General features: G+C 60.2%; 1 protein-coding gene across 1 annotated transcript; it reads left to right on the top strand.

The window, feature by feature from the left end:
• The first annotated feature begins 1,623 nt into the window (after positions 1–1,623).
• SEMA7A (semaphorin 7A (John Milton Hagen blood group)) lies at positions 1,624–24,965 on the top strand. Its single transcript, XM_026478509.3, has 14 exons — positions 1,624–1,847; positions 14,767–14,918; positions 15,443–15,484; positions 15,845–15,937; positions 16,153–16,237; positions 16,357–16,467; positions 17,123–17,262; positions 17,875–18,059; positions 19,013–19,121; positions 19,204–19,402; positions 22,215–22,342; positions 22,538–22,692; positions 22,902–22,963; positions 23,273–24,965. The coding sequence occupies exons 1-14, from the start codon at positions 1,679–1,681 to the stop codon at positions 23,632–23,634; spliced, it is 1,992 nt and encodes a 663-aa protein (XP_026334294.2). The 5' UTR covers positions 1,624–1,678; the 3' UTR covers positions 23,635–24,965.
• The last annotated feature ends 126 nt before the right edge of the window (positions 24,966–25,091 follow it).

Below are 25,091 nucleotides of genomic sequence, written 5' to 3'. Positions count from 1 at the left end.
TCATTAATTCGAAATTCTCAGTTCTTAAAGGCAGGAGCAGGTGATTTCTTAATTTTCCTTATCTTTGCAGAGAGGGCAGACATTGGAGGCCACACAGCTCAGCAGATGAGGCCCTGGGCTGGAGAGAGAGAGAGTATCTTGGAGACTTAGCCTGGGCCAAGATATGCTGCCACATATCAGGGCCGCAGGCTCGAGTGCATGCATGGGGAGGGACACTTTGAACTGCCCACAGCCTCCCCCTCTTTGGGGCACTGTACCTCTGGAAGCTGTTGGTCCCACCCGGGAGGCCAGGAACCTAGCCCTGCACTGTCTGGAGGCATCTTGATTTCACCTTTTGGTCTGTTGGGGTATCTTGGGGCTCATAGGGAAGAAGGAAGGGGATAGCTGGAAACAAATTATGGAATGGTAAAGCAAAACTTCCTGGTAACAAAACTTTCCTGGCCATGGAGCAGGGCAAAAGGCTGGGGCTGAGGCTGGGGCCGAGGCGGCCTGGGGCGGCCTGCACCCTGTTTTTGCTGGGATCTGCAGCATGTGAATGGAGTCCAGCTAGATGTGTGGCTCCTAGAGGCCCACCTGCGCCTCTGTCTCCTCTTGGTGCAGCCCACCTGGAGATAGGTATCCAGTAAGCCCTGGAGAAGTGGAATTCCCATCCGTGGTTCCCTCAGGCACAAGCAGAGGTGGAGAGTCTGGGCCGTCTCTGGCCTGAGGGAGAGGAGACCCTTTACAAAGGGCAGGCATGTGGCTCTGAGAGGATGAGCTAATGGAGGAGCTGCCCGGACTGTTCACGGAACTGCGGAGGGACTGGGTCTGGATCCTGCCCAGCGTCGGGCTGCCTGCATGGCTGAGCCCTGCACAACTTGCGGACAGAGACTCCCTCAAGCTGGTCTGACCCTGCCTTCAGGACAGTGAGGCTTGGGAATGCAGGATGCTCCCTTCTCTTTCTACTGGGGAAAGGGACCTTCTTAATTATATCCCCCTCCACTCACATGGAAATGAGTTTGGATTTTCTGAGCATACACCAGCTGGCTGGGGGGAGGCAGCCCAGAAGGCTGCTGGTTGGGGAAGGGAGGAGAAGGGAGAGGGGAAGGAGTCAGGCCAAGATGAAAATCCCGTGTTCTCACAGCAGAGCAATGATGGGGTGCTGAGTGCTCCCCACAGATCATCTACCCTCTGCACCCTTGCCTCTAGGGGAAAGCATCTTGCTCCTCCCTATAGGCTCAGAGAGAACCATGTCCACTCAAGCCAGTCTGTCCTCTGAGAACCACAGCTTTCAGGGTCCAAACCACTTAGCTGGCCATTAGTGAGGTTACCTGGTCTGTACCCTGGCAGAGTTCCCCCGGTACTTCTAGGCCAACCTTTTCATGGGGTGGTGGAGAGTGAATCTGAGGCTCAGAGAGGGGACAGGGCCCGCCATCGATCACAGAAGACCACAAGTCTGTCTAGTCCTTGGCGGCCTGGGTTCTCTCCTTGGAGTTGCCGAGGAGGGGGTGGCGAAGGTTTCCAGGCGGTGGGCACTGCGCCCCCCTTGGGTAGAAGCAAGGCGAGAAAGGCTGCGAAGGGGGGCGGGGAGGGGAGGGTGGGGTCAGGCATTTGACTCCGCCTCCTCGCCTTAGCTCTGCTTTTGGTGGGGCGCTGGCTCAGTCTAGGCTGCTCGCCGCTGTCGCTCCCGGGCTGCGGGATGACACCGCTTCCGCCTGGATGCGCCTCCCTTGGCGCCCCGCGCGCCCGCGTCCCCGGCCCGCTGGCTCTGTCCCGGCTCCCGCTGCGGCTGCTGCTGCTGCTTTGGACGGCCGCCGCCACCCAAGGCCACCCGAAGAGCGGACCCCGCATCTCCGCTGTCTGGAAAGGTAGGTGGCGCCGCGCGGCCGGTGGGGCACGGGATCGGACGCCGCGCGGGGCGAGTGCGGAGTGTGCGGGCCCCGGAGGGAGTGCGTGCGCGGCTCTGCGGGTCCCGGGCTGTCCCCGCGGGGAGCGTGTGGGTCTGGGTGAGTGTGTGAGTGTGCGCGCAGGCACGCCGGAGCGGGCTGTAACGCTGCGGTGAGCGAGCGGCGGGGGCCGGAGCCCCGGCTAAGTCGCTCCAAGTCCGCCCCCAGCCGGGAACCGCAGCGCCGGGGCGCAGGGGAGGGAGAGGGCCCTTCTCTCGGCCGAGGGGCGTTCTCGGTCCTTCAGCCCCAGAACCTCTGTACAGGACCCTTTCTTCGGCCGGGACCCCCCACCCAGGTCTCCTCTTCTTCAGCGGCGGGCTCCGCTGTCGCGCGGGGCGCAGGCTGGGCCGGCAAGGGGGGCGCGGACCCCTTGCCGCCGCCGCTGCGCTCCGGCTGCGGGAACAAAGACCCCGCTGCCTGCCCCCGCCCCCGCCCCGGCCCAGAGTGCGGGCCGGGTAAAGGGGTGGGCACCCTGTGGTGAGCCCGGCCACGGTGCGGTGCGGAGCCTTGGGGCACCCGGGCGCTGCCTCTGCAATGCCGGGACCGGCCGCTCCCCCCTTGTCCGCACGTGGCAGTTGTCACCAGGAATCGGCGCCAGCGTGGGGGGCAGTGCCCGTTGGGTGGGGCGCGGTCGTTGGGACCCCCAGGCGGCGGATCTGGGGCGGGAGTGCAGCTTTTAGGCCGCGATGGATATGTGAACCTGGGGGACCAGAGTCTCCCCCAGGGGCGCCTCACTTTAGAGCCCTGTACAATGGGTCAGAAAGCGGGCTAGATGGGGTTTGAGGCTTTCTGCCGCGAGGGAGTGAGCTTCCCTCCCCTGCATTGCACACAAATGCTTCCCCGCCCCTAGACCGACAGGGCTCTGTCCCCCAAATTTGGCGGCACTGCGGCCCCCCTGTGGTGGTGGTGGACTCTTCGTGGGGGTTGGGGGACTGGTCTGGTCTGGCCCTGCCGGGAGCCTTTGATGCCTGATGCGGTTTGCAGGAATTGCCGGAGCCTGAGCATTATCTGGGGCAGGTATTCTTAGCAGAGAGCGGAAAAAAATCCCACACACAAAACGAGTGGCCCGATCTGCAGCTGCAGCGGAGGGAATGAATGTGACTTGCCCAAGGTCACTCTGCAGCGTGTGAGCTCACAGTGCAGACTGGGGACTCTGATCTGGCACAGGACCAGGGCTAGTTCTGAGTTAGGGAGGGGAGAAGGATTTAGGCAATTTTTTGGCCATAAAGGAGGAACTTTGGGGGCCAGCTCTGCTACCCAGCCAGAGGTATTCCTGGTGGGAGTAGAGCAGGAAGCTGGACCTCTGGTCGTCTGTGGATGGTGGATACCTGCACACCCCTCACTCATATCAGCTTCAGCCCAGGCTTTCTCTGCATTCCCAGTATCTTTGCCTTGCGTCAGTCCTCTTGGCTGTCCTGGACAGCACAGCATTTGGGCACTCTGAAGAGCACATGTGGCCATATCTGAGTGTTCTGGGATCCCCCCCCCGCCGCACCAAACCCCTTGCATTTGGCTCTGCTTGCCCCTACCCCCAAGTCTTCCTAAGCCCCCTCCCCCCATACTTAATGCACAGCCACTTCTTAGCACTTAATGTGAACCTCCACATCCAGGGCACTTAGTCCCCACCCTGGGGCTATTTAAAGATGCTTTCAGTCCTCTTACCCACTTTCAAAGCTCCTAACCCAGCTCCACCTCTCTTTCCACTGCACACAGTTCACGACTGTACCACCCTGGCTCGCACTGGCCATGCCCTCTGCTTGGTAATGCACTATTGATCCCTACTGGGATCTGCCACCCCCTCACCTATCTTGTCCAAAGGCAGTCTTCGCTCATCTTTGCCAGTGCCAGGTGCCCCACTGGCCAGACAGACCCTGCCATCAACCTCTCCCCCAGGACCACCAGCTGGTGATGGTATGCCTGGCTGACAGCTGCCTCCTGTTTCCTGTGGGGTGACACATGGCAGTCGGACAGGAATGGTTTTGGGCAGGGCAAATCAGGGAGTAGGCTGAGAAAAGGACCTTCCAGCCTTGCTGTAGACCTAGGTCCCTGTCTTCCAGGGGGTGGGGTGCTGTGAGGGTGGGCCTCCACCAATGACCAGACCAAAGATAATGGTGTTTCTGGAGGCACTTTTCTCTGACGCAGAGCCTGGGGTGTTAGTTTTCAGCCAGGACAGGTGTGGGGACTGGAATAGGTATGGACAGTTCTTCTCTTTCATTTATTTTGTGTTGCTTAGATTCCTAAGCCTCAGGGAAAGATTAGGTCAGAAAGTTCTGGGGAGATACCCAGCCCGCACTTGTTGGGGAGGTAGATGCCTCTCTAGCCTGATGAAGGCCTGGCCCGGAGAGAGACGGATGTGCCAGCACTGACCTGCTGGGTGCCCTTGAACTCTGCACCTGTCTCTGACCCTCAGAGCTCGCCAGATTAGGAAGGGCTCTGGAGATTGTCCTCCGAGGGCATCAGTGACACATGGACCAGTCATGGATGCAAAGTGTGGGCCTGACCTCCCTGCCATCAGGGACTAGAGGGTTGCAGGTGAGAGCAGGCAGTTGGCATGCTTGTGTAAGCTGAGCACTCCTCTCTCATGCTATCCCTGTTTGGAGGAGATGGAGAAGCCCAGGAAGGTCCTGACCTCCAAGATCGGAGGGGAGCCAGCATGTCCACAGTGAGAAAGAGAGCCCAGTCTGCTGTCTCCACTTGCCCAGCCGGTTCTGTGCTCTCTCTTGTCCAATTAAACAACAGGATGTTATTGTTGACTTGGTGGCTGCTGGGGGAGCCATTATGGGGCGACTCCCCAGGGCAGGGGGTTATTGTCACCTCCTCCAGGGGATGAGGTCACAGCTGGGGCTCCCCAAGCATCAGCATTTCCAGTGGAAATCCTTGCCCCCTTGGGGACTTAGATGTGCTCATCACCTTCAAGGTGAACTCCCCCTGCAGAACCAGGGAAGGGGGGCAATTCCCAGGAGGAGAGAGGGGGTTTCCTGAGCTGGGAGAGCTACTCGGTGATGTCACTGGCAGCGTCCGGCCAAGCTGTGTGGCCCCTCCATCCTGGAGAGTGACGATTCTGAGAGCAGGCTGAGGTGTGGTGGATGCGGGCATAGGCCTAAGACATCCAAGGTGTGGGGGAAAGAGAGCAGAGGTCAGGAGCCCGGCTCTGGTCCTAGCTCTGACCTGATTTTCTGTGTGACTCTGGATGGGTACTTGCCTTTTTCTGAGGCTCAGCTTCCTCAGATGTCCAAAGCAGGTGGGGGGGGGGGGAGCTTATACTTACCAGAGCACGGATCCCCTGGGACTCCTGCCTCTCTGGGATGAGCAGAGGCTGTGGTGGCCGGTTCAAACCTTAGCATTGAGGAGAAATCGAAACCTGGGAAGTCAGGGGAAATCCTCGAGTTTTGTTTTCTTTCCTATCTTTCTGTCTCATAAGCTGAAGGCTGAGACCTGCTGGGGGAAGTGGTTCATTAGTTTGTAGTCTCAAAGGTGGCATTGTAATGTAGCATGTTTGACATTTGACATTTGCTGGGGCCAGCCTTGTATTGGTCCTAGGGCAGGGCTCAGGGACTCAGGGATGAGAAAGTAGACAGGTTTGTAGACTTCTTAGTGTAGATGGGGAGACAGACAAGAAGGTCAACCTTTGGTTACAATAAAATGTGGCAGGGCCCATAACAGAGGGCAGCTATGGGGGGGGGTTTGAGGAGGTACCTAACCCAGTCTGCCCAATCAGGGAGGGCTTCCTGGAAGAGGTGGTAAGTTGGGAAGGCAGGAGGAGTAGAAGCCAGCTGGGGAGGGGAGGGACAGGAGGAAGTACCTGGTGTGACAGGATTTCAGACCCAAAAACTTGCAACTAGGACCAGGGAGAGGAGAGGAGCTGAGTGGGTACCCCAGGAAGGAGATATTGAGTAAGCCAGGGCTTGGGGGCTCCAGGAGGGTTTCTTGAAGGAGGGGACATCTGAGTTGGGCCACTTGACCTTACATAGCCAGTGGGAGGAAGGACCATGGCTGGCAGGGGAGGCCTCCTGAGTGTCATAGCTCCCTAATGGGAAGCTAGGGCTCGGCTGGGGGAGACTGGAGCTTTCTGCCTAACTCCTGACTGCAGGGTTCTCCAGATGAGGCAGGCTGTATCTCAGCAGAGACTCTCCATGGTGGGGAAGAGTCCGCTGGCACCATCTACGCATTGTTGGTGGGGGAGGGGCAGATGCCCTTCCTGTGACCAGCTTCCCCTTCCAGGAACCTTCACCTCCTTAGCGGGGGGAGATCACTCCTTGGGCTAGTGGGACTGGGGGGAGTGGGCTAGGTGAGGGCCGGAGGTGGGCGTGCTTGTATAAGTTGTGCACCCCTCTCTCATTCCATCCCTCAGGAGAAACAGGGACAACTGGGCACCCCTCTTTGCGAAGTGCCAGGCCAAGGCCCTAATGTGTAGGTGGTGAGCCGAGGCTCGGACCAGGGGCAGGGGTCCAGCAGCCAGCAAGGGGGCAGTGGTGGGTGTGGGTAGCCCTGGAGTTGACAGCTGAGGTCCCAGCTGACGTCTTGTCCTCCACCCCCACCCAGCCCTGTGTCCCTCATTTTAGCCACCACGCAGCGTCTGGCTATGTCACAAGAGACTGACCATACTTCCTCTACTCTGGTTGGTAGGTTTGGGGCCGGAAAGCTTCCCCTTCTCTTAGTTTCCTTTTTTGGCCAGGCCTGCCTGCCCCCAGAAGCCTCCTCCCTCCCAGGGTAGGGGGGGAAGGGGTCCTCCCAGAGCCTGGAGGATGGTGGTTCCTTATTGGCCTCCCTGTCAGAGAACATGTGCGTCCCCCTCTCCTAGCTGGTCCAGGCCACAAGGGACCAGGGGATCTGTCCCCTTGTGGCCCCTCCGTCCTTCCACGACACTGTGCTGAATGGTTCACCTAGAACACGCGGCAACGGAGTTACTACTTTCCCCAGTGCTGCCTGGTGGCCAGGCCCTGCACTCCCCTTATCTCCCATACAGCTGTCTTCACCTCTCCCCAGCACACACGTTTTCCTGCCTTGGGGCTGCTGCCCTGCTGGTTGTCACCCCCATCACCCTTCTCCTCCTTTCTGCCATTTCTGTCTCACTTCCTCCAAGAAACCTTGGATGACTGCAGCCCACAGCCTGATGGGGCAGAGCTTAGGACATCAGAAGACAGATGTCAGAGATCAGCTGGGCCAACCGCATATGCCACAGATGGGGGAAACTGAGGCCAGAGATGACAGGGACTGGCCCAAGGTCATCCAATGACACAGGCAGAGCTGGGACCAGGGCTGTATCTTCCGCCCAAGCCTGCTCCTGGCCTCAGCTATTGGCCTCCCTCTACCTGTCTGCCTGCTTACATGCTCCTTCCCCAGGCTTGGGGCTCACTGAGCCCTTTCCTCCTTGGCCAGCTGAGCTGAGCCCCGATTGTTCCTGCCCCAGTGCTGTCTGCTCCCAGAAGCCCCACCGGCCGTGACCATTCTCCCTTTGGGACCTTGGATTGGGCCAGCTCCGTGTGCCTCTTCTGGTCTTTTCCTCAGGGCAGCTGGGCCTCAGGTCTTGAGGGCAGGTTGATCTGTGTCACGGCTTGGGCTAATCTGGGTTTAACCGTCAAGGCAGCCTGGGATTAGGCTGATCCTGCCCTGCCTCCTGCACCCCTTGCTTGCCATCAGGGGCTCGGGCTCCGTGCTAACACCCTCAGGGGCAGCTCTCATTGTGGAGGGCGGCCAGCACCTGCCCCCGGGCCTGGGTCCGTCCGTGCTCAGCAACTCTAGGGGAGAGAGCAGGAGAAGGCTTGGGTTTGCCCTTGGGGAGCACACAGGTGCCTGGAGAGGTGGGCCTGCTGCCTGGTTAGGGAGGGCATCTGAGAGATCCGGAACCTGTAGTTATAGCCGAGGACTGTGACAGGAGGTGAGAGCAGGACAGGTCAGTGCGGGGTGGCACAACTGGGGAGATGTCCCGGGGAGGGGAAGAGCCAGGCGAGAGCGAAGGGCAGGTGCATGGGGTGGGGACAAAGTGGGGCATGGAGAACCACTCATGCTGTTTATCTTCTGGGCCCAGGGCCTTCGCCCAGCCTAGTGAGGAAGGAAGGTCACCTCGATAAACTCGGTGCCCTGTCAGTAGCCCAGGAACCTGTTCCAAGATGTCTGCTCCTCTGGCACGGCAGTTTGCCCTACTGTCCCTGTCCGCCCCTCCCTACTATCTGAGCTGTCCTTACTTGCCCAACGTTAGCCTTGGCTTGACAGGGCCCATGGAGTGAGAGGGGGTGTGGCCTTCACCTTAAGGACCCCACTGTCGAGGCAAGATCCCACCAGACAGTGTGGTCTGAGAGAAGATGGTGTCTGCCAGATGGTGTGTAGCACGAGGTCAGAGGGAGGAGTGTGAGGGCTGAAGCAATTGGAACACTTCCTAAAGCCAGGGGGGTGGAGGCCAGGTGTTCAAGGACAGGTAAGACCATGTGCACAGACAGAAGGGGAAAGGGCAATCACGGGAAAGGAGAGCACAAGCAAAGGTGAGGAGGAGGAAAAGAGCTGCGGCAGAGAGGAGCAGAGATGGGCCTCGACTGCCAGGCAGAGGGGGAGGGCCCTGCTGGGATAGGCATGTGGGAGCCATGGTGGGTTCTTGAGCTGAGGAGTCAGGGGTGGAGGCAAGTGTTCTTGGCAGGTGCTGGTTGGGTAGAAACCTGGCTGGGCAGATAGTAAAGGAGGGTTCATGAGCGTATCCTGCCCTTCACTGTGGTCGACCCCAGGCCGCACAGTGTTTTCTGTTTTGGACAGAGATCTCAAGAGATTTATCTTCCTAATCAGTCATGCTGGCCAGCACTCAGTGCTGTGCTGCACCCCCAGATTCCTACCCGCCCCGTACTCCTCATGCCTCAGGCCTGCACACCCACGCTCACTTTTGCATACCCTCTTTAGGGCATCGTGGATAGAGGTCAGGCCTTCATGTGCCAAGAGGCCTCTGACCAGGCTCCACCCTCTCTGGTCCCCAGTCTTCTCTTTTGTGTGGGAGGCACTGGCTTGGAAGCTTCCAAGGGCCCTTCTACAGGGCGCAGTGCTATGAGCACGGATTCCAGAATCACTCTGCCTGAGCCCCAACCTCCACTCCACCACTCGATAGCGGTGTGATCCTGGGCAAGGTGCTCGAGTCCTCTGTGTCTCAATGCCCTCACTGTAGAATGCGGGGAATGAGAGAACCCGCCTTAGAAGAGTTCAGCGATGATTAAGGGAGTTAATGTATATAAAAGTCCCTGAGACTAGAGCCTGGCACAGAGGAAGTGCAGTGGAAGGGTGAGGTGGTAGGGACGTCTCTGTCGCCATTGCTGTTGACCTCCTCCTTCGGCAGCTCTGATTTCTGGAGAGATGCAACCCTGCGCAGCCCGGCCTCTGCCCGCTCTCCCTCACCAGCTATGCTGGCGGGATGCCCTTGCCTACCCCCACCCTCCCCGCCGGCCCAGGCTAAGGCTGAGCTGGGGAGCCTTCTGTTCCTCCACTGGGGTGGTGAAGCCATGCTCTGCCTTCTCCCCCACCTCTGCCCTGGCTCTGGGCCCAAGGACAGGCCCTGCCCTTCTGCCCGTCCTCTCCTTTGACGGAGCCACTCATTGACCTCGACCTCACTCTGGGGCTTTTAGAACCTGCTGGGCTGAAGACCAGACGGAAGGTGGGCAGGACGTGCTGTCCATCCTGGGTTTCCTGCCTTCCCTAGGCCTTGGGGACTCCTCCCTGCTCCATGTGGGCCTCGGGGTCAGCCTTCCCTCCCTGAGTCCCCCGAGTCTGGCTCAGTCCAGTGCCCCCACAGCTTGCCGTCCACGCTGCCCCTTCCTCCAAAGCCTTTGCCCCCGCTTGTCTCCACCACCACTCCCCCCCCCCCCCTAGCCAGGCTTGTGGTCCTTTGAGCACAGTGGGACAGTGCAGGGAGCACACAGCCCTTGCTGATTTGGGGGGGGGCTGAGTTTTCCTGTCTATAAAATGGGGTACAGACACTTGTCCTGCCTTCTTTGCAGGGTGGTTGGGGAATTTGCAGGCTAGTTGATGGAGGTAGAGGGGGATGTTGGCTTCTTCTGCTGTTCCCACCTCCATTCAAAAAGCTGTTTGTGACTTTTCCAGGACTCATAATCCCACACTTCCCCCAAATGACCCATGAACTCAGTACTGTGATTTGTCCTTAGAACAAAGATTGGGTCATAAAACCTAGACCTTAGCAGGTACCAGCCCCTTCAATCCACAGAGAAGGAAACCGAACCCGGGAAGGCCCTGGTCAAACCAACCAGCCACCTGGCTGCCAAAGGAAGCATAGGCTTTCCTGGAGCCGGGGCTGAGCCCACACGTGAGGCATGCTCCCCTCCCACCCATAGCTGGCCTTGGTGGGTGGGAGGATGTGTCCCTTCAGCGCAGCAAGTTTTCACCTAGTGGGCAAGGGAGGGAAGGAAGGGGAACAGGAGATGACCCAGGGAAGTAGAGAAGTACAGTGTTTTGTAAATCAAGAGGCTCTCGGGGAGGTCTTCGATGTGGTCCTGGAGGGCTGGAGCTGGGGATGGGTACCAGAAGCCCTGCGCTGTGGCTTGGCCCTACCTCTGGTTCCTTGGGCCAGTGACACAGCCTGTCTGGGCTCAGTGGTTGTTCAGATCCTCTCCCTTCCACCTTGACCTGTGGGGTATAGCTTGCAAAGGGTGGAGAGGCTGCACCCTGATTCCTGGGTCACACATGGGCCCTGCCTCCTCTTTCTCAGCCAGGTGTGTGTGGTCGGAGAGGGTGTGAGGTGGGCCTGGCAATGCAGGGTGGGGTGCAGGGTGGGAGGATGTGGCTGGGTCCCCAGTCTGAGGTTGGCCTGGCTCCTGCCCCATGCCTGGGCCTCCCTGGCTGCCTGACTCAGGCACTCCCTGCTGGGTGCCCACATTCCTACCATTCTTAGAGCCTGCCTCAATGCCCACTTTCAAAGGGCTCCTTGAGGTTAGCATTCAAGGCCTTTTGGGTCAGTGGGCCAGGTTGGAAGCCTGTCCCTGCCCGGGCCAGACCACGGGGCCTGTCCCTTGTTGCTGCCTTCATGGATAACATCACCCCCTATGTTCCAGCCCCCATTCCTACACTCCTCTTGGGCTGCCCCTCTCTTTCGTAAGCAATGAGGATGTGGGGACAGGACCAGATGGTGACAGCACCCAGAGTGAAGGAGAGGAGGAACGATTCCCCTCCAGGCCAGCCAGCTTTAAGAAAACCCACCCTCTGGGGGTCCACACTTGCTCCAGCCATTAGGCCACTGGGATAGTGGTGGGAGGGTGGCGGCCATAAGAGCAATCAGGTCTGATTCTTTCCAATGGCATCTTGCCTTCCACACCCAGCCATCTTCGTGACCTTCCTCTCTGGCTGGGGCCAGGCCCTGCGGCTCCTGCTGCCATCAGGAGTATGGCAAGTCAGGACCATGGAGGCCAGATGGGTATAGAGCAGCCTGAGTGTGCTCTTTCTCGGTCTGGAAGGAGCAAGGATTGGCTCAGAATCACATGGGGGTGGGGGTCTGGTGTCTTGGCCCACCTTTGGGGCCATGCCCTCCCCCTGGGCCCCGAGCCCCCTCCCCTGCCCGAACCCCTGGTTATTCTGGGAGCTTTTAGCTACCACTTAGTCAGCCACTAATGCGTCAGGCTGGGGAGTGAGGGGGGAGACACGGTGCCAGACGGTTCTCCTTTTAGACATCCAGGATGGGAAGCAGAGGGGGCTGGTCAGGCAAGGAGAGCAGGGGGGATGCTGGAAGAGGGGCGGCTCTCCCGATCCTAGCCCTGCCTGGAGGGGGGGTCAGCACTGCAGACTGATGTGCCGTATCCTTGGGCTCCCTGCCCCGTCACGCTCAGGGCCCTTAGGTCCAGGTACCCCCCATTCAGTCAGCCTCCCCACCTTGGCTCAGCTCTTGCCCTTGTCTGGAATTCTTTTCCTGCCTGTTCCCGACCCATCTAGCTTTGATCCACCTCCCCCAGCCCTTTGGATTCGCTGGGAAGCAAAAAGACGCGTTTAAGGAGGTGACACTTGCTCACCCGGCTGGGCCTTCTTAGGGGCAAGCTCTGGCCTTGCTCAGCCCCGGCCTGGGCAGAGCCTTGAAGGCCACCCCCTCCCTGACCCAGCTCTCTCTGATGGTGCCATGGGGCCACGGGTCCTGGCTGTGAAGGCTTGGTGCTGCCTTCACTTCCAGGCAGACCTCCTGCCCCTGAGCCCCCCAGCCCCCGCTCCTGCAACCTGAACAAAGCTTCCTTTCATGTATTCATCGAGCTGCTGCCGCTCAGACACTTCCCCGGCACAATCAGGCCCTTTGAGGGCCTTGGGCAGTTCGGGAGCCAGGCTGGGGTTGGGGTGGAGAATGGGCCAAAGCCTCGTCCTGGGGCTGAGCTGGTGCCGTCCTACCCATACACATCACCAGGCACAGGGTGGGGAGGGGCGGGAGCTTGGGGGTCAAGGGAGGCGATGCTGCCTGGCTCCTGTGTGTTCTTCTGCAAAATGGGGCGAACAGTCCCTGCTTCACCCACCCCTGGCTGCTGCAGCCCGGATTTGAAGGGCATGGGACTCAGGCTTGCACATCCGTGCGGGACTGCCCTGGGCCTGGGGCGGTAGCCCGCCACGCTGCAGCCCCGCTGCGGGCAGCCCTCGCCCTCCCTCCCTTTGTGTGCTCCAAGATACTTTGCGAGCAGCCCTGAGTTCTGCACCGGGACAGTTCTGCACGCGATTCAGGGAAGCTTGCTTCCGGGTCGCTGTCTCACTCTGTCTGGATTTCAGTGTAGGGCCGCATCTCCTCCTCACATCTGGCTCTCCAAGGCCAGGCCATGCGTCTCCCATCAGGCTTGACTCCCCAGGACTGCCACCCCCAGAAAAAAGCTGTCCCCGGGGAGCACTCTGGTGCCTCTTTCCCCGCTCCCAGAGATGTGGTTGGCCTTGCGGGCCCCTCCTCTGAGGCCGGGGTGGTTTGAGGCGTAGGCTTCTGGGGGCTTCAGCTCTCAGGCCCCAGCCCATCTCCAGATGCAGACATGCAGCCTTTCCTGGCCACGGCTGGCTAGGGGAGTGGAAGGGGGAGCAGCCGCAGACTGTCTGGATCCCTGGCTGGCTGCCAGTGAAAGGGGAGCCGGGCAGCTGACCCTAGCACTCTAATTTTACCCCAACTGGAAAGGCGGGGGAGCCCAGGCGCCGAGATCTGCCAGCCATGCGGTGCCCGAGCCCTGGCCAGCACTCCACCCCCAACCCAGTGCAGAGCTGGGCTCCCAGCACCGGCCTGCGCAGCTGGGGCTGAGCGGGTGAGCCTGGGGGACAGTGAGCCCTGACACTCCGAGCTGCTCAGGCTGTGCGTGGAGCGCTCCAGGAGAGCCGGGGGAAGCTGAAGACAGTGAGCTCAGTGCTTCTCGGTGGCCTGCGGAGCTGGCACCTCTGAGCACGGATACTGTGAGCCAGTCGTCTTCCCTCCTGGCGTGACCTTGGGCTAGCGTGTCCCCCGGGGGCCCTGAGTTTCTCCTCTGTGCTGTGAGCCAGGCCAAAACGGAGGTGAAGATTGAGACTATCCCACTTCCAGGTTTGACCTGACTGTGCAGGGCGGTAGCCTAAGGGAAGGGAACGCGGGTGTGAGTGACAAGGTGCGCCCCTGTTGGATGCAGAATCAGTAGGGTTGGCTCCTATGGCAATGAGAGGGCCCCGGGGCAGACACAAGGACATGGCAACGCTCTTCTGTGCCGGCTGGGCTGTGTCCTGTTCAGTGTCCCTGGGAAGGTGGCTGCCCCTGAATTTGCTGCAGCTGAGTAAACAGCAGTCGGGCCGAGTTCTGGGGTGAGCCCCAAGCTGGTCGGGGCGGGGAGACACTAGCTGGGGCTGCTTGCGGGGGGCCCAGCCACAGGCCGTCCCATCTCTGTAATTTAGTCCTGCAACCGGGCCGACCTCAGCAATGTCACCGGAGATGAGACATCTTCTCCCTGGAGGTAGTGGCTACAGACAGTTTCTTTTCTGGGCAAAATTGCCCTGGTCAGCCCTTCTGCTTAAAGGCCCAGGCTGTGGTCTGTGAAGGGCTCCCTGACCCAGAGCTGCTGCGGAGGGAGGGCCGATCATCCCCCGCCGGGGCCAGCCGCACCCCTGTGAAACCAGTCCAGAGCAGGCCAGGCCACTGAGTGTAGCTGGGGGGGCTGCGGTGTGGGGTGTCATTCAGCACCTGCTACTGACCCTGTGACCTTGGGCTGCCTCCTTCTGGACTTCCATTTTCCCATCTATAGAAATGGGGACGAGTGGGGGCTCAGATTCCTTTCTAGCTCTGATCTAAGCTGGTCTGCTCACTAAGGGGCTGGGTAGGCCAGGAAGGGTTGGAGAGGGCTTCCCAAAGGAGGGGTTGGGGTTCTGACCAAAGTGATCCCTGGGAACCTTGACTCTAAGTGGGCTGCTTTGAGGCCCTGCTACCCTCAGGGGATTGAGGTAGCCGCTGGCTCTGTCCTGGCAGTGGTGAGCCTCACAGACCAAAGCCAGGGGAGTCCTGGTCAAGTCCCCAAGCCTGAGCCCAGCTTCTTAGGAGTAACAGACTGTGTGTGCGGTGTGTGTGTGTGCGTGTGTGTGTGTGTGTGTGTGTGTATGTTGGCTGGGGGCAGAGGGGTCTGTTTTCCCCAGGGGGCCCCTAAATCCCGCCCTCATGCAGAGGTTACACATATTGTAGGATAGGGGTTGTGGCTCTGGGGCGAGGACAGCTGGTTGCTGGACCCTAGCAGGGGACCCTTCGCTTCTCCCACTCATGGCTCTGAGTCCTGGTACTGCCCTAGTCCTGACCCAAACCCTAGTTGTCAGGCAGGTGCTGATGTGCCTGGCGGGGGGTGGGGGCAGGCTCTTCCTGCCCAGGGCCCAGCCTCAACGTTTCTGCCAATTGCCTCTTCCCCAGGCCGCGCAGGACAGGACTGGGTTGACTTTGGCCTGGCAGAGCCTCACACAGTGCTTTTCCACGAGCCGGGCAGCTCCTCCGTGTGGGTGGGCGGACGTGGCAAGGTCTATCTCTTCGACTTCCCCGAGGGCAAGAATGCCTCCGTGCGCACGGTGAGCCTAGACCCCTCTGCCTGGATCCCTCTGTGGGCCCCAGGATCAGAGCTGAGCCCTTCCCTTCCTCCTCCGCCCATTTCTCTCCTTGTCTCCCCTCTGGCCTTGGTGAGGGGTCTCAGGGAATCCATGGGAGTTAGCCCTCTTCCTAAACGGTCCACTCTCTATTATATCCCATATATGGCCTGGGAGAGGCTCCCTAAAGGTAGCCCAGATTGGCGTGGATATTGGGGCGGCGTGGAGAAAGGCCTAGAGCTAGCCCCCCAGGCCAAGTGGCTAGTGCTGCTGCGGGAGACCTGGACAGGAAGCTGGGCTCCAGAACCCCATGGCCCCTGTCTTCAGAGATTTCTGGCCCTGGGCTTTGGCTCCGGGTATCAGGCCAAACAGTCTGTGTGATCTTGGGTAAATCACTCAGCCTCTCAGAGCCCTCGTCTATAAGATGAGCCCATCCTAAGGATGCATGGGAAGTACTTACAGGCATCTTGCCTTGACAGAGCGGACTGATGCTTTCCCCTCCCCCCCAGGTGAACATTGGCTCCACGAAGGGGTCCTGCCTGGACAAGCGGGTGAGTGGGGGAGAAGTAATACAGAGAGGAGGCTGACTTCCTTGGAAAAGGGACAGGAGTCCCTGAGAGTCTGAGGAAGGAGGCATGGCCCTGCCTTGGGAGCCATGTCTGGGAGGAGAGAGGTAACCTTGCCTCAGGATTCCCAGTTCTGAGGGGGAGACATGGTCCTTCTCCAAGGCCTCTCTGCCCTTACTCTGTTCTTGGGGGGTTGGAGTCAGCAGCATCCCCTCTGGGCTCTCCCTTGGAGGGTGCCTCCTGTACTCACACTTCTGATGCCTCCTTCCCCAGGGCTGAGGGTCCTACTGTTTAGGCCTGCCGGGGCCTCCAGCCAACCTGTCTCCTTCCCCTTCTCCCTGGCAGGACTGCGAGAACTACATCACACTCCTGGAGAGGCAGGGGGGGGGTCTGCTCATCTGCGGCACCAATGCCCGGCGCCCCAGCTGCTGGAGACTGGTGAGAAGGCCCCTCCCCGTGGACCTGGTTAGCCCAGTCTTGTCTGAGTGGGCTTCCGCCCTCCGTGTTGGGAAGGAGCTGGGCGGACTCTGAGGCTGGCCTCACCTTATATAGAGTCCCTGAGAGGAGGGGGACCCTGGCTGGGAAGCTGGCGCCCGTGGGAGGCAGTGGCCGTGGCGTCACATGGCTGTCTGACCCTACTTGGTCTCCCCCAGGTGAATGGCACCGTGGAGTCACTTGGCGAGAGGAGAGGCTATGCCCCCTTCAGCCCGGATGAGAACTCGCTGGTTCTGTTTGACGGTAGGGCTGCTGCCTTGGGCTGGGGGAGGGTGGTCAGCTCCATGTCCAGTGGCCCAGTCTCGGAGGAGGGACTTCCAGGAGCTGTCTGCCCTTACCCATGGCCCTCCCCCCATGCCCAGGGGACGAGGTGTACTCCACAATCCGGAAGCAGGAATACAACGGGAAGATCCCCCGGTTCCGCCGCATCCAGGGCGAGATCGAGCTGTACACCAGTGATACCGTCATGCAGAGTAAATCAGGCTCCGGCTGGGCTGGAAGGGGCTGGAGGGGTGTGAATGCCCAGGGTGGTGGATGGGGTCCTCCTGTTCCCCTGGAGGGCTCCCCGAAGGCCGCTGGAGCCCAGCCCACTCAAGAAACCGGGGGCCTGAGTAGCCAGAGCTGAGGAGTTTGACCTGTAAGGGAGCAGGGGAACAGCAGAGACAATGGTGTGGAGGCAGAATGGGCCCAGAACACTCTGGGAGCAAAACGGAGGAAGCCGCAGACCCAGCACGGGCTCCCCAAGAGCCATAGCGTATCTCTCTGCTGAGCTCATGTGGGGGCAACACCTCCTCCCTCCTCATTAGGGCTCTGCCAATTAGGCAGAAGTGACATAGGGGCCCCCAGGGACCTCCCCCCAGTCCCCAGGCATGAAGTCATTGCTCTTGGGCCGATGACATCTTTGCAGGAGAGGGCAAAACAGGTGTGGGGTGGGGGTGCAGAGTCTCAGGTCCCTTGGGCTATTGGACCTGATGTTCTGACTTTTCTTCTAGGTCTGATTTGCCCTGGGTTTGTTTGTAGAGACTCGGGGTGTGTGTGTGCTCACGTGCACACAGGGTGGGTGCGCACAGCGGTGGGTCCTCTGAGCAGACTCCCAACCTCACACCCGTTTGCCCGTGTCTCTGGCAGACCCCCAGTTCATCAAGGCTACCATTGTGCACCAAGACCAGGCCTATGATGACAAAATCTATTACTTCTTCCGGGAGGACAATCCTGATAAAAACCCCGAGGCCCCTCTCAACGTGTCCCGCGTGGCCCAGCTGTGCAGGGTGAGCGGGTGGCTGAGTGGACAAGAGTGTGTGTCTGTGCCTGCACAGGAGTGAGCGAATGTGTGAAAACACACCTGGGTCAGGTGTCATACGTGTTTGTATGAAGGAGCGTGTGAGATGTGTGAATGAGGCTGGGTGTGGGACTGTGGAGCGAATGTGTGTGCATGGCGGGGGGGGTCTGTGCATCTGTGAGTGGGCGAAGGTGGTTGGGCTCGTGGGCATGCGTGGTTTCATGTGCAATGTGTTCGAGTGTGTTCGTGAGTGTGGCAGTACGTTTACATGTGTTTGTTTCCCGTGTGAAGGAGCTATGATGTGCGTCTGTGGCACGTGTGTGAGCGTGTGTGTGTGCGGGCGGGCAAATGCGCATCTGAGCTGGCCTGCTCCATGGGGACCAGGCCGCTGTAGCCTGCGCGTCCCCACTGCTGGCCCTGTGCCCTGGGTCAGCCAGGCCCGCGGCGGGAGCCCGGCCCCAGCACCCGGCCGGAGAGGACAGGCAGCTGTGCCTGGGCACCTGGCAGGTCACGCCCCCTTCTCGGAGCTTCCGTGCCTGCTCCGAAGCCCGGCAGCCGGGGCAGGGGCTCAGGGGCCTCTCCCTCCTCCTCACCCTTCCAGGGGGACCAGGGTGGCGAGAGTTCCCTGTCGGTCTCCAAGTGGAACACCTTCCTGAAGGCCATGCTGGTGTGCAGCGACGTGGCCACGAACAAGAACTTCAACAGGTTGCAGGACGTCTTTCTGCTCCCTGACCCCAACGGCCAGTGGAGGGACACTCGAGTCTATGGCGTTTTCTCCAACCCTTGGTGAGTGACCCTCGCCGGGGCCAGGGCCGGCGTCGGGGAAGTGGCCAGTGGGCATCAGAAGGCTTGGGCGCTGCGGAGGAGAGGGCTCATGTGGCATGAGCAGGGCATCCAGGGTCACAGGACGGGGCTGTTGCTGGGCCTGGGGTGGGGGATCGCCCGTGCTCAGGGAGATGCGGGCGCTGGTACATTTGGGAGTCTGTGCACACGGGTGCGCGCGCACGCGCCGTATGCGTGCTTATGGCCACACCTGTGCCCGTGAGTCCAGCGGCTGTGTGCTCAGAGTGGGTGCCGGGGCGCTGGGAAGAGGCGGCCGAGGCCACTTAGGGTGCCGGGTGCTATCACACCCGCTCAGGCTCTGCCCACACCTGATCATTCACACCTCTTAATCACTCCCGTTGATTGAAAACAAGGCAGGCGAGAGTGCCGGTTGGGTAGTGTGCGGGGAGAGCTGTGGGACGGGGTGGGGAGGCCAAGCCCCTGCTCTGATGTTCCTGTGCGGGGAGACCCAGCCTCCGAGGAGTCTGGCCTCCTCTGGCAGCAGCAGGCTGCCGCTGGGCCCAGGGAGGTTGGAGGACGGCCCAGCTGGAATGCTCCGGCCCCGGGGTTGGCCTCTGCCCTTGGTGATTCTGTCACAGAACACAGGTTGGGGTTTTCGATGGCAGCAGAAAGAAATGTGGTTGAACTTGCCTCTCTCCCTTCCCTCTTCCCTCCTTCCCTCTTCCCTCCTTCCTTCCCCCCTACTGTCCCTCCCTCCTTCCTTCACTGGCGTTTGATAATCTTAGGCACTGGGCTTGACTCCCAGGATAGTCCCTGTCCTCACAGAGTTCACGGGGGGTTGGGGGGGGGGGCTTGGTTATGTCCCTGTCTGGTGCTGGTCTGGCCTGGGTGAGTGGGGGTGTGTGTGTGTGTGGGGGTCCCTGGCCCCCCAGTGAGGCAGTTTCTGTGTCCCCCAGGAACTACTCAGCCGTCTGTGTGTACTCGCTTGGGGACATCGACAAGGTCTTCCGTACTTCCTCACTCAAGGGCTACCATACGAGCCTTCCCAACCCTCGGCCTGGCAAGGTAGGCTGACCCCCCACCATGGCCCAGGCGTCAGCCCCACCTCCCAGCCGCGCCGCTAACCTGGACCTGTCCTCTTGCACAGTGTCTCCCAGACCGGCAGCCCATCCCCACGGAGACCTTCCAGGTGGCTGACAGCCACCCTGAGGTGGCGCAGAGGGTGGAGCCCATGGGGCCTTTGAAGACGCCACTGTTCCACTCGAAGTACCACTACCAGAAAGTGGCTGTGCACCGCATGCAGGCCAGCGGCGGGGAGACCTTCCACGTGCTTTACCTGACCACAGGTGAGGGGCCGCCCTGGGGCCTTCCGGCCTGCCTTGTAAAAATGGATCTGAAAGGCATAAAGAATAATACAACTAACTTGCGGTTGGATCTTTATACCTGGAAGGAAGAATTGATGGACCGAGAGCTGTCAGGGGTTAGTATGTGTGGCTGTGGAAGAGTCAGGCAGGGAGGGCTTCTTGGAGGAGGTGGGGGCAGAGGGAGGGGAAGAGGGTATCCTAGGATGGGAGAAGAGCAAGTGTGAGCATTCAGAAGCAGAAATGTAGCAAGTCTGAGCAAAGCTGGGTGTAGTCCAGATGTCGGACCCTGGGAAGATGGTAGGAAGGAAACTGGAAAGTCAGGAGGAAGGAGCGGGTCACTGGTATCCCGCGGGTCCCTGCCAGGCAGAATGAGGAAGTTGGATTCTCTCCCTGTCTGTGGGACTATGCAGGTGAGGGGAAACATTTGATGTGGGAGCCAAGAATTTAGTGTGACATGAGGAAGGACTTCCAAAAAGCAGAGCCTTTGCAGAGTCTCTCTCTGTCTCTTTTAAAAAAATATTTTATATATTTGCGCGCGAGAGAGCACAAGAGAGCACAAGCAGGGAGAGTGGCAGAGGCAGAGGGAGAAGCAGGCTCCCAGCTGAACAGGGAGCTGGATGTGGGGCTCCATCCCAGGACCCTGCGATCGTGACCTGAGCTGAAGGCAGATGCTTAACCGACTGAGCCACCCAGGCTCCCTGCCCCCCTTTGTGGAGTCGTGCAGAGGACCACCGAGGGGCTTCCATGGGGGTCAGGGTTTTGCTGACCCCAGAAGCTGGGGGGAATGCCTTGGGAGATACCCCTGTATTCTGGGAAGCCAACAGCTGTGGAGGAGCCAGCCCCGAGCTGAGTTTTTGGCATCTTCTTGGTCCCAGTCTGTGGGCAAAGGGGCTCCTGGGAGCAGGCGTGGAGGTCAGTGTTGCCGGGGGCCGCAGGCCTTCCTTGAGACCGAGTGGTGGGGCCATGAGAAAGGGCAGCGTCTCCCCAGGGGCCTAGCACCTCTGGGGCCACATGGTCAGGGCCTCAGGCACCCACCCTCAATACCTCCCCTGCCATGTGGCTTTCTGCTATTGCTTCACCTTATGGCTTTCTCGGGGCCATAGTGATCTCTGTGGTTGTTTGACTCCTGGAAGCCTCGGGGAGAGGAATTCCCCAAGGGGCCTGGCTTCTAGGTCCTGAGCCCTCACTTCTTTCCTCCTCCATTCATCCTGGCTGTACCCACAGGCCCCTGTCTTTGCTCTGCTCAGTGGTGGCTGGCCTACCTGCTGTGGTCAGCCGGGGGGGACGGCAGGGCACTGGGGTGCAGGAGAGGAAGGACTGAGAGCAGGAGACAGGACAAGGAAAGCTGGGTGGGGCCGTGAGCTCCCCTCCTGCAGATCTGGGAGGTGAGCGCACTTGAATAGTGAGGCATTTGTCCTGGTGTCTCCGTGAGGGCCATTGGAGAGGTACCATTTTGGAGTCTGCAGCAGGAAGGATTGGGGCCAGATAAGAAATAGAACTTTCAGAGCCCTCTGCAGAGAGTGGGAGGCTCTCACACCTGGGAGAAGCTATGGGAGGCACTCAGGGGCTGCCGTGGAGGCGATGGAGGGGAGTGAGCAGGTGTGGGCGTGAAGGCAGCAGCGAGGCTGGGGGCTAGTCAGGACAAAGGAGCATCTGGTCACATCTCGGAGCCCGCAGAGGGGGAACATAGCCACATAGAGGAAAGTCCTAAGTGGGTGATCATCTGATCATCTGACTGCTTTTTTGGGGCAAGTGATGCCCTGGGAAATTGGGAAGGAGGGAGAGGGAGGTAGGCTATTCTAGAAACTGGGACAGCAGGTGAGGTGGGAATGGGAGAACCCAGGGGTCAGAATGCCCATTAGTCCCTGACAGGTATGAATGGACACAGCATGGCCTTGGAGGCAGGCAGCCTGGTTCTGACCTTGGGAATCTCTATGTGGCATCTGAGGTCCTTTTCAGATCAAAGATTTTATAAAAATTTAAAAAATCCCCAAAGATTAAGTGCAATGTGGAGTCCTAGATTGGATCCTGGAACAGACAAAGGACATTAGTGGAAAAACCCAAGAAATCCAAATAAAGTCTGTCGTTGAGGTGATAGTAATGTCCCAGTGTCAGTTGCTTCATTGTGACCATGTACCACAGTTACGTAAGATGTTCACATTGGGGGAAACTGGGTGAAGGGTATTCGGGAACTCTGTACTATCTTTGCAACTTTTCTGTAAAGCTAAAAATATTCCAAAATGAAAAGTTTATTTAAAGCAAACATCCCCAAAGAGTCCAGGAAGCAGGGGAGTCATAGAAGCTGAGGGGTGGGGTTCTGACGACTCTGGGTTCCAGTCCCCGGCTATGTGACCTTGAGCTAAGTTGCTTGGCCTTTCTGAGCCTCATTTCCTCGTCCCGGAATTGGGAAGGTAATACCCACCTCTTAAGAGTGTGGAGGATTAGACAGTGCGCAAGGCTAACGCACAGAGGCCCCACACCGCACTGAGGACAGCCGGTTCCTTTCTTCATGGCCCAGCTGCCCCTGTGGCCTTGGGGAGCCTTGGGCCTCCTGGGATGGCCTCTGTGGCCCAGCCTACAAAGCTCCCTAGTCGTCCTCAGGCTTCCACATCCCTCTCCAGTCCTACTCTCCTCACCCCGCCCCACCCCAGTGCTGTGACCCCCGCCTGAGCCCTGACTGCCTAGCCCTCCCCCATGCGTCTTTCCCGCTTGGCCCAGCCTAGAGGGAGGCTGCCCGGCTCTGTGGTGGAACTCCCGCCCACCGGCCCGCTGACCCTCTGCCCCTCACCCACAGACAGGGGCACCATCCACAAGGTGGTGGAGTCGGAGGAGCGGGAACGCAGCCTCGTCTTCAACATCATGGAGATCCAGCCCTTTCACCACCCGGCCGCCATCCAGGCCCTGTCGCTGGACACCGAGCGGGTGAGCCTCCCCACCCCGCTGCAGCCCATGGGGCTAGCCGGTGCCGCAGGCCAGAGCTCCTTTGCATGTGATTTGCATGTCCTTTTAAGAGCCTCTGGGCCCCAGGGCCTGCCAAGGCAGGGCTGGCCTGGTGACTTAGAAATGAGTATTGGGGCCGGGGGCCCTGAGCTGACCTGAGTCCTGCTCTCCTTCCAGCGGAAGCTGTATGTGAGCTCCCAGTGGGAGGTGAGCCAGGTGCCCCTGGACCTGTGTGAGGTCTACGGTGGGGGCTGCCATGGCTGCCTCATGGCCCGAGACCCCTACTGCGGCTGGGACCAGGGCCGCTGTGTCTCTATCTACAGCTCCCAAGGGTACGTTGGCCCGGATCCCTTGTCCCTTGGGGGCAGGTGAACACAGGAGTGGGGGTGGTGTTGGTGGGCCGCAAGAGGTGCTGGGCCATGCCCTCCTCTGGGGGGGGGGGGACGGCACTGCAGCTGATTCCGGGTGGGGGTGAGGACAGGGAAGGGGCCAGACCTGTGGCCTCCTGTCCACTTAGCCTCACCCCACCTTCCAACTCCAGGCCAGTGCTGCAGTCCATTAATCCGGCAGAGCCACACACGGAGTGCCCCAACCCCAAACCAGGTAGCCAATCTGGCCCTGCTGGGGCCCCTGTCTGCTGAGGGTGGTACAGCCCCATCTGAGGGAGACATGGCCTGGTCCTGGGGGCCCCAGGCAGATGGGGCAGGACAGTCCTGAGGAGGGGGCCCCCGTCGGTATGGGCTGGTTGTGGAGAGGGGAATGGTGAGGGAGGCAGGGGAGAGTCGGGAGGAGGTGGGGCACCGTGTTCATTTAGGAGCGTTGGCCCTGGAGGCCTGGTCAGCAGGGGAGAACACAGCTGCCTCGGGAGCCCTCGGCCCCCTCCTCACGGCTGCCTCCCCCATCCCTCTCCAGACAAGGCGCCCCTGCAGAAGGTCTCCCTGGCTCGGAACTCTCGTTACTACCTGAGCTGCCCCATGGAGTCCCGTCATGCCACGTACTCCTGGCGCCACGAGGAGAACGTGGAGCAGAGCTGCGAGCCGGGCCACCAGAGCCCCAACTGCATCCTGTTCATTGAGAACCTCACAGCCCGCCAGTATGGCCACTACCGCTGCGAGGCCCAGGAGGGCTCCTACTTCCGTGAGGCTCAGCACTGGGAGCTGCTGCCCGAGGACGGCGCCACGGCCGAGCACTTGCTGGGCCGCGCCCGGGCCCTGGCCACCTCCCTCTGGCTGGGTGTCCTGCCCACGCTCGCTCTTGGCCTGCTGGTCCACTAGGGCCTCCTGGGGCTGGGCATGGCGTGGGTTCCTACAGCCTCAGGGGCACGAGAAGAGTCTCCCATCCAGAGACGGCCGGGCCCGGCGAGCTCCTGGCCCGCTGCTTCTTCCAGGGGGACTGCATATCCCGGTGAAGGACACCAGGCCTGGAGACGGCCAGCCGCAGGCGGCTGCTGGGCCCGAGTGGGGCGCCGGGGCTGGGGGCCGTGGAAGGAAGGCGCTGCCGTGAAGCTGGGGTGTTGATGACTTCAGACTTAATCTTCTGGAGACTACTTTTCGAACACTCCTCCTCAGACTTGACTGAACGCAGTGATGTTCCCAGCCCAAGAGCCCGTGGGCCAGAGAGTGGGATTTGGAGAGGGAAGCTGGGACCCCGGCTCTGGACCTTGGGGCTGAGGCCTGAGTCCTTCAGGACTCTCCGTACCCAAACCACCCCCTCCTCCTCCCTCCTGCCGTGGCCAGGGGTGGCCGCTGTTCCTGTAGGCCCAGGGCTGCCTTCTGAGGCTCCCTCATCGGCGCTGGGTCCCAGCAGGCAGTGGCCTTGCATGTTTATTGAAGGATGTTTGCTTTCCGGACGGAAGGACGGAAAAAGCTCTATTTTTATGTTAGGCTTATTTCATGTATAGCTAATTCTGACTGCATCTGTATGAAAATACCAAAACTACATGCTGGGGGTGGGGTGGGACGGGGAGGGACTGGGGAAGACATGGGCTGGGGTGGGGGTTCCCAGTCTGAGGCTCCGGGGACAGGATAAGAATCTAGGGACAGGCATGGGTTCGCGGAGAGTGGCATGAGCTGGCTCTGCCCTGGGATCCCAGTCTGAGGGGAACATGGTCCCAGTCCCCCGGTATGGGGGGCAATTATGGGAGGGGGTAGGGTGAGGGAGACAGGGGAGAATGAAGGAGAAACTGAGCCCTAGGTTCACCACATTCATATAGAAGGAGGAGCCGGGTCCTCAGGGGGAGGTTCCAGGACTCTGCCCTTGGCATTGGGGGTTGGGGGGCGGGGGGTCCCCTCCCCTCCCCTCAGCCCCCTTCCCCAGGGGCTGTGCTTCCATGCTCCTAGTCTCCCACCTTCAGCTCAGGACATGTTATAACTTAGGCTAAACTGTGAATTCCGGTGGGGACAGCCTGGGCCAAGCTCTCCAGGGGCGTGGCTCCGCTCCCAGCCCTGTCCATGGATTTCAGCAGAGAGCTGGGCCCTTCTCTGGCTGCGTCTGGCCAGCCCAGGGCAGGGCCTGGGGCCGGCGGCCTTCCAGCTTTGGCCCCTGCATCTCTTCTCAATGCACTTTAATAATGTAACATATTACTAATAAACAAACTATTTATTTACCTGTGCCTGCTCCTTGCCTGCAAAGCCATCCCGGCCAGGGGAGGGGGTGGGGGGCTCCTGTGCAGGGCTCAGTACCTCCTGCCTGTGTGAGCCTCACACACTTACCGTCTCTGTCCTTGGAGCCC

The sequence above is a fragment of the Ursus arctos genome, unplaced genomic scaffold (genome assembly GCF_023065955.2).
Source record: "Ursus arctos isolate Adak ecotype North America unplaced genomic scaffold, UrsArc2.0 scaffold_28, whole genome shotgun sequence".
Lineage (NCBI taxonomy): Eukaryota > Metazoa > Chordata > Mammalia > Carnivora > Ursidae > Ursus > Ursus arctos.
This window is presented reverse-complemented; position numbering and strand designations above follow the sequence as displayed.